This window comes from Lathyrus oleraceus, chromosome 6, assembly GCF_024323335.1.
Source record: "Lathyrus oleraceus cultivar Zhongwan6 chromosome 6, CAAS_Psat_ZW6_1.0, whole genome shotgun sequence".
NCBI classification, from domain to species: Eukaryota; Viridiplantae; Streptophyta; class Magnoliopsida; order Fabales; family Fabaceae; genus Lathyrus; species Lathyrus oleraceus.
In genome coordinates, this window is record NC_066584.1 from 19,919,872 (window position 1) to 19,937,148 (window position 17,277).

The 17,277-nt window shown below is 32.2% G+C and overlaps 1 protein-coding gene across 1 annotated transcript; it reads right to left on the reverse strand.

The window, feature by feature from the left end:
- Window positions 1–3,824: 3,824 nt before the first annotated feature.
- On the reverse strand, window positions 3,825–5,482 carry LOC127091183 (probable pectate lyase 4). The gene is made up of 4 exons (XM_051029744.1): window positions 5,024–5,482; window positions 4,464–4,819; window positions 4,211–4,346; window positions 3,825–4,049 (listed from the first exon to the last, which is right to left on the reverse strand). The coding sequence occupies exons 1-4, from the start codon at window positions 5,480–5,482 to the stop codon at window positions 3,825–3,827; spliced, it is 1,176 nt and encodes a 391-aa protein (XP_050885701.1).
- Window positions 5,483–17,277: the final 11,795 nt, after the last annotated feature.

A 17,277-nucleotide genomic window follows, 5' to 3' on the forward strand; every position in this document is an offset into this window, starting at 1 on the left:
AAGCTTCGTTAATCAACTTACCCTTTCCTTTAGCTTGATTGAGAAGTACCAGAAAATAATAAACAATGGGGGGATGAGATTACTAAATCCTAGTGAGTTCTAACCTATCACCAAGTCCACTCGGCTCTACATGGTGGATTATTCTCACTTAACAAGAGATCCCAACTCTGAAGATTCCTCACTATCTTATATTAGGGCTTACTTTAAAGTATAAAAACCTAGGAAGATCGTTACAAAAATTCTTTACTATCCCACAGAAGATTAACCAAGGCAATCCCCTTAATAAGATTCCTCACTATCTTACTATAGGACTACGGTACCGACGAAGTAGTACGTATACTTAATTCAACACATGTTCCATACACAACCATACATTGTCATGCTACAACCTCACCAAGAATATTCCATTCCCATATCTCAAGTATTGGAACTATGTTTGTCTTCCAGAACGACAAGGGTGCGTCATTATGGGCGGACACTCAACGCTTCAGATTTCTCTCTGATTATTCTAAGTTGCCTCACCATTCCGAATCATTTATTAATCCATTACATTAAGAAGCTTAATTTAAGCCTCTTAAGTATGATTAATTGAGTTTTTGTTCGAATTCTGATAATTCAGTAAATTTCTTGATTATGTAAACAAGGATAAAATGAGGATTAATTAGAAAATTTGTGATTAAAATGTGTTATTAAAAAAGTTGAGGGAAAAGGTGCAAGTGGTAATTCCACTTCAATAATAGGGGACAAAAGTGCCAGTCTTAATTTGATTAACCCAAAGGGGATCGGAAGGAAGCTCTAATTTTCTACACCTGGGAAAAGGAAACATCATGGAATGGAAGGAAATGAAGGGTGGAATTTGTAGACATGCAAACTAGAAAAATCACTAAACACTTAGTTGCATTGGTCATCTAAAATATTCATCCTCATTTCAGAGTTACAAAACCTCAATTTATTGGAAATTTAGATTAATATCTTTATATATTGATGCGAGTTTCTATAATTTACTATAATTAATGTATCTATTAGATATTAGTAACATGCATTAGAATTTAGTGAAATTAAATTTTATTTTTGGATGTTCTTCACTGTTAGAAATGGGATTCTAAGTTGTCTACTTGCTTGCTTGAATATGAACTCTCAGAAAAGTGCACATGCTTGCTTTTTTTTCTTCGGTTTTCCTTAAATGAAAATGTGTTTAATTCAAATTGTTGACCCCTTATAAGGTTGAGATGATTTGTGGGTGGTTTGAGGTAGATTATAAGTGGAAAATACTGAAAAACTTGATTTAAGATGTTTGACTCGAATCATGGAAATATGTAACTTGGATTATAGGGCATTCCCTTCAATTCTAGATACATGATCTGAGTCACATGATCTTCTGACTCGAAACATGGTGGTGTAGAATTTCAAAATACCATATTTTTTTTCTCTAAAAACCCAATTTTGGTACTTATAATGCCTTGATGACACCTAAAACTAATAAAAGACATCTCTTAACCCAATGTATCTATTTGTCTGAAAGTATGACCATTAGTTTATTTTGATGATGAAAACTAATGAAGCATCAATTTTTGAAGATAACAACTCCATAAGTCAAATGATATATGGATGTTGATACTTCTCTGTGATCAGGGGGAGTTAATTTTAACTATCAAAGTATAACTTCTAATTATTGAACCTGGCTAAGAAGATATCTCAAGCCTAATTAGTGATAATATCCAAGTTCTAGTTGAAGTTCCGAATCGTTGTATCAAGCAAAAGAACTGGAAGATCTGAAATTGTGAAAGTGTAAAAGCATGCCTAATCCCATGCTTAGCGTCTTATAATGATAAGTTAAAATTTAAAAAGTCAAGAATAGATTTTGAAGTATTATGGAAGTCACACACACTGTGAGTAAATCTATACTTTTAGAAACATTGAAAAAAATAATTCCTAAAAAATATTACACGCGACTTTAAAGCCACACACTCTACTACTGCAAAAAGTCAGCTTACATGTGTCTTTATTAAAATGAATTTTATTTGTCTCTTTCAAATCTTTAAAATAAATTCTATTCATATGTAAAATAAAAATAAAAATAATATTATTGAAAAAATAAACAGGATTAAATATCTTACGAAATCATTTTCATCTATTTTTAAAATTAAAATTGTTGAATGAATTTCAATAAAGTTCCTAACTCTCAATCAACACTTTTGATATGAAATTCATTTTAAAAAAGACACATGCAAGTCGATTTTTCTTAGCAGTAGAGTGCGTGACCTTTAACAAAGTTTTTTTTACTAAGGGTTAAGTTGGGTAATATTTTTTAGGAATTATTTTTAATGTATTCCAATATATAATTGTATCCCATGAAAAACATAGATAGATTTATCCACGAATAATCCGCAAGTAAAATTTGAAAATCCTTATGATAAATTATCCAATAAACAAGTCTACATGCAAAAGTATAGATTTACCCATGAATAAACCATTGGTAAATTTCCAGAAATCTTACTTGAGTTGAGATGAATTTACATTTCAATTGATCTTGTTGTAAGTTAATTGATAGGAAAAAGAATAAAATCAACATATAACAAAAAAATATGTGAGAGGATAGGAAAGTTACAACACTATACAATGTTTGTAAAGGTTGAAAGTTATAATAGTGATGGTGCAGGAAAGAGAAAGACATAGAGGGAGAAAAATAAGAGAAATACTTAAAATGAACCTTTTAATATGAATAAAAATGGAGTTATGAGAAGGATTTGTGTAACAATCAAATGGAGAGGTGGAACAATGTGGTGGGAGAGTTGCTTCATCTTTGAACAAGAATGACAATGTGTTTAAACCTAATCTCACAATGATGATGTTATTTGCATCTTGAAGAAATAATTCTCTCATCCTCGAAGGCAAAGAAATATATAAAAAATATTGTATTAATTTGTAATAGTTCAACTTATTAATAAAGTGGAGTAGAGATCGGCAAACAAATGTGGCAATTTAGAAAAAGTTGGAACTAATGCTATTACGATATGGAATATTCACATAGGATATTTTGATGTGGGAGTATTATCACAAATAAGATGTTTTGATTGTCGATGAGACAATTTTGTTGGGAAGAAAATGTGAGTTGTATTGAGAAACAAGTGTGAGTTTTACGTTTCACATTACTTAGAAAAGTGAAGGTTGAACATTTTATAAGTAAGAGGAATCATACACCTATCACCTTAAAGTTTTATGCGAATATGTGATGTCTCTCTCATTTATTTGAGTGAGTCTTTGACCTTTAGGTGAATATTTGATCCAATATGTATCTCTCTCCCACATGATGACCCATCAAATTTTACAAAATCATCACTTCATGTACAAACCCATTTCAAACTAAATTCAACCATAAAAACACCTACAAACATGTTTGAAACCACCTATGTCATTGAAGTTTTGCACGATTAATTCCATTTGTAGGGGTTAATAAACTTGTCCACCCTTAACCAACCTCACAACAAAACCATAAAACTAAATAAAACTAAAATATAAATGAAAAGTGAAATTTCATTAACTAGATTATAAAGATTACAAACTTTTCAATATGTTAAAATTTAATATGTCTGAGATTTTTTATTAGTAATTTAACCAAATATAATTAATATGACATATAAATAATATCAATAACATTAGTGGCACGACTAATAATACATGCATTGCATCAATAAACATATTAATTTTTATTATACTAATACTAATATGAATAATATTCATACTCCCAATCAATTATTTTAAATTAAAATTCTATGCGAGTTATACACATTATACTTCTGGATTGCTTTTATATATGTTTTTGTTCAACATATAAAGGTTTTACTACATTGAAATGCGCCGGATGATCTTGTCAACGATCTAACATATTTAACATTAACAACTTTAAAACTTTGTTCTTTGCTATAATTCGGCTTTGGCACACGTCCACCTTCTGTTACTGCAAATGAGGCTCCATTTTCAAATCCATCTCTTACTGAATGAAATTCCCATTGGTTGCCATTTGTTTTACCAACGTTTCTCCATGTCACCTACACATATTATATAATTAGAAAAATATATAGAAAAGTGAAATAATTTCATTTCTACACAACTACATTAACTCAATCATGTGATTCACTATTAATTGAGCAAATACATTTTCCTTAGTCATTAACTAGTTGAAGTCAATTTTCTATAATTGAACATATACCTCCTTACTCCCAACTTTTGGTGCTATGAAGAGGTTAGCCTCACTTTTTAGACTAGGTCCCATACTTCCACCAATAGCATATTGCACCCATCCTAAATAAAGATTGTTGGCTACATGTGCATATCCATGACGAATCCTACACCATTTATTTTATCAATAAAAAAATGAAAATTGTATAGTAAATTTATTTTGTATATTTAAACTTCAAGACTATGTTATTGTACAAAAACATCATAATTAAGTACTCAATTACCTAGGCATTCGTTGATTGCAGTTAGGTCCAAAATGGTTGTACACAACAGTAACCTTCATGTTTCTGTCTCTCACGTACCCATCATCATGACCAAGAAGCATAACCTTATCTTGTTCTCTAAACCAATTATTGGATATAGTCACGTTACTAGAACCTCTAGTGACATCAAGAAGACCATCTTCACAATTATAAAGTGTATTATGATCAATCCAAATTTTTGAAGCGGTAATCAATCTTATTGCATCTCCATCAACGGGACCCAAATGAATTACCTTTCCATTAGGCCCCATCACCATCCCTGGAGATTGAGCTTTGCAGTGATGGATTCGAATGCTATGAATGATTATATTGGTGGCCTAGAAAATAATTGAAAATTGTTACTAATGCATGAAACAAGATTCATACTAAAAATATCAAATTGACGATGGAAACTTAGAAAGGAAAAAAAGTAAAATTCATTTCTAAAATTTGTGATGAAAGAAATATAAATAATTAATTTTTCTATTATTATTTGTTGTACCAATTTTTTTCCTAATAATATTTATGGATTTGGTGATTACCTTGAATATCATCAAACATGCATTGTTAGCAATATGGATATTGACACCGCGACCATCAATGGTAGTGAAACTACTAATGAGAAGGGGTTTCACAAGTCTAATGTTCATGTTCTTTTGAAATGTGATCCATACTTTACCTTGAATTACAGAGGCTCCATATCTCAATGTTCCAAATTTAGGGTTTATAGGGTCATCATTTGGATCAGTAACTTTATAATGTATGAGTTCTTTACCAATGTTGTTTGTCATTTTTCCAACATAACCTATAGAGCAAGTTGCTATTTGTTGCCTATGCCTCCTCCATTCGGGATTTTGCCTCCAACAATGATCAATCATGTTCGTATTCAAATCCATTAGTTTAGATTGTTCGGCATAACTGAGTTTTGGATTGAAAAGGATAACAATGAAAATAGTCAAAGTGAAATGCCATAGGACATGATTGGTACTTTGAGATACCATGATGTAGTATAATTATTCTTGACAAACTCCAATTATAAAAAGAAGAAAAAAGAGATATGAGAAATTAAAATGATCGGTTATATTGAAGAGGTAGTAGTATTAGGATATGATTATATATAAAAATCATTTTTGAGTTGGTTAAATTTGTTTTGAGAGGCCGGTTAAATGAGTGTCATGTACTAAAATAAAGTTATGAATAACAATAAATAATAAAATTTAACAACTTTAAAATCATAACCGCATGTTGTGATAATTATCTAAATTTAGGTAATAATTGTAAGTTAAATTATTAAATCTAACACACAACATCAATATTTTCTAGAAGAACAAAAAACAAACAACGGAAATTTTCTTTTCTAGCATTTAAAATAAACATATTAAAAATATTTTATAAGGTTTAATAATTTTTATGACTTTTAGGTGACAAATATATAAGAATAGAGTAAAGCAATAAGAATTTTTTTAGTAAATTTGATATATTATTTTGTATAAGATGATTTTTTTTAATAGTAATTAAGAGATTGCTAGGTAAAATATGAAATATGAAATTAGGTTAGAAAATTCAAGAGTCGTCTAGCTAGTGACATTATATATATATATATATATATATATATATATATATATTATATATATATATATATATATATATATATATAATATATATATATATATATATATATATATATATATATATATTTGTAAAGGATCTATAAGAGGCAACACACGATTCATCTAAGACATGCATATAACACACATCTCCAAAGTAGGGTGTCAGACCGTCCATCCATAACAATGTGCATCAATTTATCACAATATGAACCCATTATCTATAGCATTTGCCATTTGATCAAATCACTCACCTTATTGGCTTGAACAAAACTATTGGTTGCCCACTCACGGAACGTGGGGATTGGCGTGTCCTAAAACAATAATAGTATATAAGCCTGGTCAAATAAGGAAAGTCATATTCACCTAAATAATGGATACACATTATAGATCCTATATATATATATATAATATATATATATATATATATATATATATATATATATATATATATATATATATATATATATATATATATATATATATATATATATATATATATATATATATATATATATATATATATATATATATATATATATATATATATATATATATATATATATATATATATATATATAGAGAGAGAGAGAGAGAGAGAGAGAGAGAGAGAGAGAGAGAGAGAGAGAGAGAGAGAGAGAGAGAGAGAGAGAGAGAGAGAGAGAGAGAGAGAGAGAGAGAGAGAGAGAGAGAGAGAGAGAGAGAGAGAGAGAGAGAGAGAGAGAGAGAGAGAGTTCTTGAGAGTTTTCACTATAGATGTTAGTTCTTCACAAGTTATGCCCACAAATCTTCTTATAATCAAATTGGAGTTTTATATTAGTTATCCTCCAAACCAAACACATGATTTTACACTAAAGCCATATCAGAACAAAGAGATATATTTGACACCAAGCTAAGATCACGAACCAAACATACATTTTGATGTACAATCTCACAAACCAAATGAGAGCATTTACATCGGATGAAACTCATAAACCAAACAAAGATTTTAACAAACAATCTCACAAACAAAACAAGAGATTTTATTGGCCAAGATCACAATCTAAACACCAAATTTTAATAAGAAATAAATTACTCTTGGATAAATTACAATAAAATCCCAAACATCAGAACACACAAGAAATGCCTCATTGATTTTTTTCACTCTCAAAGTACTAAGACAATTTAGTCAAAAAGAAAGAAATGAGAAAGAAGAGAGTAGCTAGTGAAAAAGTATTTATAAATATGTCTTTGGTGTGTTTTGAAAGTGAGGAGAAATCCTCTATTTATAGGTGAAAAATATGGCCAAAGAAGGAAAGTAATCCATGGGCCTTTAAATGTCATAATCGAATATACCATAACTTTAATAGATTATAAGCTTCCCAAAAATGAAAACCCTAACTACCAAAAAGTAAAACCTACAACGACTATTGTCTTAATATATTATGAATGTTCTTAATCAATTAAGAAGCTTTATGTCTTTCTCTGATCGATTGGCTAAAGGGCTTAATAGATTAGACGATGTATACAAGCTTCTTAAATGTATAGGAATGCCCTTGATCAATCTAACAAACATCTTGATCATCTTGATATTTAATGATGAAGACTTCACAATACAATTTTGTCATGATTAAAACCATTGAGAACATCTGACTGCTGGCGACATTACACCTGCAAGCACATAAATCCATTAGAATGTCAAGAGCATCAGTCAAAGAAGACCCAACCCATTTGTATTTCCAAAATGATATTGAGTCTCTAGTAGAAATAGTCCATAAATAGTTTACTATAGTTGTCTCAATTTGAGATTTGACTTTTGAACCTATTAGTCACTTAATATTATAGCCTATTTGTTTTCCATCTCTAAGAAATCTGTGTGGAACCATGTTTTTCAAGTTAAGGAAACTTTCATAACAAGTATGCTTTTGATTATGATAACTAAATTCAAGCATAACAAGCGATTAAATATTCAAACATTCTAAGTAGGGTTTGATGATTAGTGCAAACATCCTCTAATAAAGACACTTAAATGGAATAAAACTCAAGCCTCATATCCAAGTAGAATTCAAGCAAATGTCTATAATATTGGATGTTTGACAAGTCTTTAAGCTTCAAAATGTGAAAGAGGGGAAGTGTGAAAGTTCACCATGTTGCGTCTGAGTGAATGATATGTTGTAAAAGAAAACAGGCGTTTTTGTAAGTTTTATGGTTAAGTCACACACACACACACACACACACACACTAAAAACATGTTTTCAAGCCTATTTTAAAAAAATAATTATTCCTAAAAATGTTTTGTATTTGTTCTAGTTGAATCAGGAATGGTCCAAATGATTATGGACAAAATTGTATTGTCTAATCAATTGGCACCTATACCCGATCGATTGGGTCACTGTAAATGTTACACCCCACATGCATATGTTTATAATAATACATATGTAGCATTAATAGAGTTGGTACGTAATACAAAACATAAGTGAGTATATGATATTACATAATCAAGTACAAAAAATTAGGGTCAATAGTACATGATCATATGTCCATATCAGCAAGATACTACAAATCTCAAAATAGAACAACAAAAACAAATAACTGACACATCTTCAAGCTTCCTTAATCAGCTTACCATTTCCCTTAGTTTGCTGAGAAGTACCTGAAAATAATCAACAATATTGGGATGAGATTACTAAATCCCAGTGAGTTATAAGCTATCACCAAGTCCCCTCGGCTCTACAAGATGGATTATTCTCACTCGAACTATTGACATCATAACCAGGTACTACACAGGGAATTCACCATTCCCCAATCGTACACATGTGTTTATATATTATATATATATATATATATATATATATATATATATATATATATATATATATATATATATATATATATATAATATATATATATATATATTATATATATATATATATATATATATATATATATATATATATATACACGGAGCCATAATTTTTAAACTATGGGGGCAAAATTTATACTAAAATTATAATATATTATTTATCAATAAATATAATATTTTTTTATGGCTTTAAATATTTTAAAAATATTAGACTATGTTTGACATGATATATTTTTGAGTTTATAGTTTATAAACTCATAACAATAAAAGATTTTTTTGATAATAATTTATTATTATTATTATGAGTTTATAGCTTATTTTACTTGCATATAACTTATTTTTCATATGCTATTTCAAATAGTGGTTTAGCTTATAGTTTATAACTTATAATTTTTCTTTTACTTCTACCCTTATTATTTTAACTAAAATTGAGTTTTATCCTTTATAATTTATTTTAATTTAAAATAAAATAATTATATATTAAATGTAAAAATACCAAACAATTTTGTTATTTTATATTTATCAGCTAGTTGACTGATAATTTTATCAAATACTTCAATTAATTTAAAGTATTATGGCTTACTTTAAAGTATAAAAATTGAGAGAGAGAGAGAGAGAGAGAGAGAGAGAGAGAGAGAGAGAGAGAGAGAGAGAGAGAGAGAGAGAGAGAGAGAGAGAGAGAGAGAGAGAGAGAGAGAGAGAGAGAGAGAGAGAGAGAGAGAGAGAGAGAGAGAGAGAGAGAGAGAGAGAGAGAGAGAGAGAGAGAGAGAGAGAGAGAGAGAGAGAGAGAGAGTATTATGGCTTACTTTAAAGTATAAAAATTGAGGAATATTCTTATGAAAATTCCTCCCTATCCCACATAAGATTTGTAGCGGTAAATTCATGATCATCAAGCTATGGATAAGATAGACATCAAATAACAAGAGCCACCACACGCTTTTATTGTTTCCAAGGGAAAAGGGAAAAGTACGAACAAAACCCAAAATAAGAAGTTTTAAAATCAAAACTAATAAAATGTCAGAGATTAAAGGTAAGGGGGTTGGTTACATAGAGGGAAGGTGTTAGCACCCAAAGTGTCATAGGTACTCCTAGGGAGCCCTTTCATGTGTGCATATGTGTTTTTGTACAAAATGATGTATACAACCAAATAGAATGGAGGGATGAGAGAAGAATTCATTAATTATATTTTTGTGTTTGACAAGACCTTCGGACTTGTGCCTACGTACCAACATAAAAATGAGAATCAAAACCTCGTAGTTCGTGATACAAATTTCGAAATGGATGTATTGCTTTTTAACAAAAATTAAGTTTGAAAGGCACAAAGGCCTAAAAATGGTTTGAATGAGTTAGTTCTTTTTGGCTTTTTTAAAAGTTTAAGTCAAGTATAATTAAGTCTATTTACAAATTTGATTAAGAAAAGAAGTTTGAAAATGCAATGACATAAGGCAAAAGTTTCTAGTTTGCAAAGTGGTCAAAGAGTTGAAAAGATCTGACCAATAGGTAACAATCCAATAGACAAGAATGTCATATAGAAACCCAAATTCCCTTGGACATTAGAATCAAGCCACAAACAATGCACAATATATTAATTTTGAAGAGCAATGCATCAAATAAAGATAGCCACATCCAAGCTTAGACACTTCATGATCTTCTTCAAATTGGCCTATGTAGCAGATGAATTCCACAAGTCACATGTTCAAAATAACAACTTCACAATGATCATGTTGCAGATGAACTCATACGGATCTTCAATGATGTATCAGATGAAGTTTCAAATTACTAGCACTTGGTTGCATAAAGTTGGCATTGGCCAAGTCCTTTTGCATTGGGATGTTGCCTAAGTTCTAAGTCCAATTGTCGAAGATCAAAACAACAGTCCACACAATAGTTTTTTTAGGATTTTTGTTCTTATTATGGACATTAATGGCCAAAGACCACACAAGCAAACAAAGTATACACAAACAAGATATATCACACAATATGGTCCAAGTGGACAAAGTGAAAATGAAATTAATATAAACAATTAGAATAGTATGAATAATGATAAATGAATAGAGCTTAAAAATTAAAGTTCATTAAAAGTAAATGACTTGAAATTAAATGTTAGTTGTTAATGAATTAGAAGTTAGTATTGCTTTTGCTTTTTATTTTTTAGGTCATTCTTTGGGGAACACTCAACCCACTTATCACAAGCATGGATCCTTGAACTAAGACATCTTCCAAAGGAAGGAAAAAAGGCCAAGTTTCCACACAATATCATGAAAGAGGGGAGAATTACAATCTCACTAACTAGAATGCTATGCCTTTTTATGTCAAAAATTTAGCGCTATGTTAAGCAATCGTAATTAGACTTATGTAGAAGTCACAACTATTTGAGGTCGGGCAATAGAATTTTGGTGTTAATGCATGTTATAAACATAGTATAATGGACTATGCTCATGAAACATACCACACACAAAAAGAATATGCAAAAGAGGTGGCCTAATCTCATCCATACTTATGTTGATTTTTCAATCAACTAGCCTTAGGACCTTGAGATATCATAGACCAAATAAAATGGATGCATAAAGAAGGGTAATTAGATGAACAGGGATGTGAATGGATCAAAACTCAAATTGGTCAAATGAGGACTTTTATCAAATTAAGATCATTCATTTATTTTGGGAGATGGAATGTACATTCCATCAATCCCCTAAATCCAATGATCTTAACCTAGCAAAGTCAAATCAACCTTGACCAAGGCCCAACAACACAAGTCAAACTTATACAAACAATTAAAATGGCTCAACACAATTATTTGGCATTTATTCAATTTAAAAATACTAAAAATAATGCATTAAATTAAATATGGTTTGTCAAATTCCTAAAATCTCATCAAAACACCAAAAAAATAGCCATGAGATTTATCATAGGTCAAACAAGGTCAAAGAACCTTGGAGAAAATTTTTCAGAATTTTTGGAAACTTAAAATTATTTTTAAACAATTAAAAATATTCACAAAATCAATTAAATCATGAAAAATATTAATAATGATCCAAAAAATAATTTTAATTCAAAATATAAAAGAGGATTTTATTTAAATTTTTTTGGTGAAACTCTCATATTTTTTTGGATCAATATTAAAATTAATATGAATTAATGAAAATCAAATGAAATAAAATGAAAATCAAAAAATAAAAAAAAACGTGGACCACATGATCTCCCTCATTAATTAAGGTGGCATATCAAGTGGACATGAGTGCACGCTCCACCATACACCCGGTCAACTGTTCCACACACGTGGTAATTACTTTGGGTGCTCAGGAATAAAACATTTCAAATGAGATCAATGGCTCAGAACCTGTCTAGCACACCACCGGAGTTGGACCTTCGGTCACCTTCTCAGGCGAGGTCCACCGGACTGGTTCACTTATCACCATCACCAAAATGAAAAAAGAGGACATGATCTGAAAGAAAAAATGGCGTAGAACACGAATCTGACCTCAATTTTAACTAACTCCAAATATATAGAAAGATACGAGGAGTTGAATTTTTTAAGTGTGTCAACTGAGTTGCTTCGATTTGACCTCAAAGCAACTCAATCTTCTTGCCTATATTGGTAGGACTTTAGACAACCAAAGATCCAAGAGAATTAATGAGAATTGAGTGAGAATCGAAGAGAAGAAGATTTTTGAAAATCACCTTCAATGCTGTGCAGAAATGGATCTTGCTTGCTTCAAACTTGACTTGATCACACTCGAGGAGCTCGCAGAAATGGTTTGGCAATGGTACAAAGCTTTGGATCCTGGAGTTTTTTAATCTGCAAACAGTGAGATTCAAACTCAATTTTCAAGTTGAAAATTCTCAGGTTTTCCTTTGAATGGCGAGGGTTTAAATTGGGGGCAAAGCTGGCGCGCAAGGTCTCTTTGAAATGAGCTCAGAGGCCTTGTATTTATAGCGTTTAGGATTGATAATTGCACACTTGAAAAATTGCTAAAAATGGCAAGGGTGATGCACAAGCTTGCATGGGCGTGTACCGACCCATGAAGCAATCCATTATTATCCAATTGCAACTGTACTGAAGTTCAAATCATGCTGGAATGGCAAGGCAGAGTGAAATGGAGTTTTGGACATTTGATTTTCTCCAATGATGCAGACCTGTTAAGAACATGCGCAGCCATAACAAAACTCATCCAAAATGCATGAAATAGGGTTCTTTGGAAAGCTTAGATCAAGGGGAACAACTTTGATGTTGTACACTTTTCCAATTGGAACTTGGATCATGGTGAATTTTGAGGTGGAAGTTTGGAAATTTCAACATGTTGAAAATATTTCTAAGTGTTAAGTCATATATCTCAATATTCCACCTTACTTAACTTTTTATGTGAGCTCCAAATGAGAAACGTGTCTTCATAAAAGTTGTAGCTCTTTCAAAGGTGTTCAAAATGGTCACACATTGCATGTCATTTGGATTTATAATGACAGAGTTATGCATTTTTGAAGTTGAGGAAAATCACTTGTTCAATGGTATAGGTAAAAAATGACATATAATGTATCCACATATCACATGCTCATAAAAGTTGATTTAGATCTCACTCCAAACATATAAGTTTAAGTAGACATCTTGAATTTGATTGTGCAACTTGGAAAATCTTTCATATCATAAAAATTGAGCAAGTTATGGCCTTGGGAAGTTGACTTTGAAATTAGGGTTTAGACAAAATGACCTATAATGTTTCAACATAGAAAATGATTTTCAAAGAAAAACTAGATCTAGGTCTCAACATGAAAGTTGTTTTGAATATCATTTAGAGTAACGTTTCTCTTGAAATAATTTTCATATGGTGAAAATTGTAGGAGATAGGGTCTAGGGAGACCCAGTTTTGATCAGATGAATTCATCTGGCTAACCACCATCGACCAACTTGCTAACCTTTAATTCTCTTGACTTTCTAGGCTCATGGTAGATCATATATGCATAAGATGATGAATTTTTAAGTGTCCCTTGATAAAATTGATCAATTGGTGAGATAGCTTGTTGGAGAAGTTACTCAAGATACCCAGTCAAACTAGGGTTTCCAAGGCAAATCACTTCCAAACTCTTGAAGAATACTTGATCAATATGACATGTAGAGATCATTGGGACTCATATATGATGCTTTGAGACATTGAGGATCAATCCTTGATTTTACTTTTAGCCATGAGGGTCTTAAACCCTTGATGTGAACTTGATAGATCAATGGGGATCATGCCCTACCTACAAAGGGGTTAGACAAATACAAATACATATTTTTGGTATTTTGATTAGTAAACAAGTATGATACAATCACATGGTTCTTGGTAAATCTCTCCCAAAACAAACCCAATGAAAGAGGGGTAAAGAGAATGCCAAGGTGTGATCCCAATGCTAATGCATATGATGAAATTGCATGAGGAATCTTAGGGTCAAAATTGGGATCTTACAGCTGCCCCTATGCGTAGGCCAGACTACGACTTAAAATTGCTGGGGGACTAGAGAGATTCCATAAAAAATGGAAAGACTCATCCAGGGAAACAAAACATCTGCAGGGGATACGAGTGAATCGGGGTAAAGCTGAAGTACTTGAATCATTGCAGGAAAAACGATTTCACTAAGGAAATGCACACTCAACTCAACTAGGGAAGAAATAAACTTCAACACAGGAGGAGCAGAAATCTATTATCCACTACCTGTTACTGGGTAAGGAGATAATAGAGATCTGACAGAGAGGACATTCGTCATCGGTTAGGATGAACATATCAAGGATGACTCACTGAGAACCACCAAGAGGGAGTATTCATTACCGGTTACTGGGTAAGAATAGCCTTGCCAGGGAAAACTACAAAAAATAGGATTTACAACTACCAGTTACTGGGCAGAAGACCAAAGATGAGAATATCCGTCACCGGTTAGAGTGAACATATCAAGGATAGACTCAGAAGGGAAGAAAATCTGTCATCGGTTAAGATGAACATATCAAGGATAAACTTGCCTGGGATGTCAAGGAGGATATCCGTCATCGGTTAAGATGAACATATCAAGGATAAACCAACTGAGCAAAAAGTAGGAGTTACATCTATCGAATGCTGGATAGAAGACCATCAAAGAGAAAATTCGTCACCGGTTAGGATGAACATATCAAGGATAGACTCTATTGAGGAGTAAAATAGGAATTACATCTACCAGTTACTGGATAGAATACCACAAAGAGAAAATCTGTCACCGGTTAGGATGAACATATCAAGAATATACTCTGCAAAGGGGAAAGAAAAGCAGGATTTACAACTACCAGTTACTAGGTAGAAGACCGCAAAGAGAAGGAAACCCGTCATCGGTTAGGATGAACATATCAAGGATTAGCTCTCTGGGGAACAAAATAGGGATTACAACTACCTTTTTACTGGGTAGAATACCAAAGATGAGAATATCTGTCATCGTTTGGGATGAACATATCAAGGATAAACTCAGACAGGGGAAGAAAATATCTGTCATCGGTTAGGATGAACATATCAAAGATATACTTCTGGGGAATCATAGAAATGAATCCACTAGGGACTCTACTGATGGGGAAAACATGGGTTCTTTTGTCGGGTATTTGGCAAGAAGTAACAAACTACAAACTAAGAAGAATATTACCAGTTACTGGGTAATAAACTCTTAGGGGACCCAAAGCATCTATCTAGGTAAGAACTAGAAAGAAACGGTGAACCAAGACTCAACCCAATGAGGATATAACTCAAGGGGAGTGATTCCATCCAGATAATCCACTGGGGAGGAAACTAAAACAAAAATAATCCACGAGGAAATAACTCAGTGGGGAAAGGAGAAAGGTTAAAGTCTTTCTGCTTAAGGGGCCGACACTCTACAATTGAAAGAGGACAGACGCCAGATTTGTATGGGGATAAAGTACCGCCATAACAGAGAATAAGAGTCTCAAACAATGAATCAACCAATATGATGATACAATCATGCAATTATGAAATTATATGAGTGTGTGTGTGTGTATATATATATATATATATATATGATTATGTTGACAAAACGATCACAAAGGATACAAAGGTGTCACAAAAATTTGAATCATCGATATAAACCTCGGTCAATCCACAAAAGAGGGGAACAACTGTCGGAGCAAAGAGATAAATATCCTAAAGGCTCAACCCTAGCCGGGGAAGGATGAGATTTGCTGAGGAAAGGAAACGTTATCGAATCTGCATGAAATTTTAGGTCAACACCATATCAAATGGGGTACAACTGTGCAGAGGATAAACACAAATAGTTGCTCAGGAACCAGGAGGAAACTCTGACTGGGGATCGAGCTGGATGGCGACTGGTGGAGAAACTAACGCAATCTACTGAGGAAACCAATCTTACTCTGCTGGAGATTAAAACCAACATCAACCCTGCTGAGGAATACACAAATAGTTGCTCAGGAACCAGGAGGAAACTCTGGTTGGGGATCGAGCTGGATGGCGACTGGTGGAGAAACCAACGCAATCTACTGAGGAAACCAATCTTAGTCTGCTGGAGATTAAAACCAACATCAACCCTGCTGAGGAATACACAAACTCCGCTGGGGAACGAATCAACCAACTCGGCTGGGGATAACTGAAGGGTTAACTGCTTGGGGGAACCATTAATGCTCCACACTTAGGACTTGCTGTTTTCGAAATGCTGTTGATATTTCTTTTTAATTGCTTTAAAATTCTTGCTTTTATATGTTTAAGAAAATGATTTTGATTAAAAAATTTAAATTAAAAAATGATCATAATAAAATTTAAAACTATTTGGCTGAAGTAAATAAGAGTGGAAACAATTGGATAAAAGCTCAACTTTATTTAATAGAATGGTAGTCTGTAAATGACAAGACTCCATAGATCTTTCCTAAGTTGAAAATGGTAATTTACATGGAAAAGGGTTACACTGAATACAATTTATCATTAATCCTTCTGCCAATTCTTGATATCGACTGTGCTTTTGGCCGCTACTGAGGATGATGAATTGACGTCAACCCTTGTGCTCAACAAAGTTTCTTCAAAATTTGAAGATCAGTAGAATGCAGTTACTTGTCATAATCCCTAATTTTTGCAAGTTGCCCCAGGGTGGGGTACTCAACTTAACGGGAAAATTCTTTCTATTTTATGTCTCTAATTTTTGCCTGGATCGCCCTTTCGGGTTTCAATCCACCGAGACACTCATTTTTGCCTAAGCCGCCCTTTCAGGTTTTCAACTTAGTGAGCTGTTCTTTTCTTTCATTAGGCAAAGTATTTCTTGACTGCATTTGCGTTCACAGGACGAGTGAACTCTTCACCATCCATAGTTGTAAGAATCAAAGCACCGCCTGAAAAGG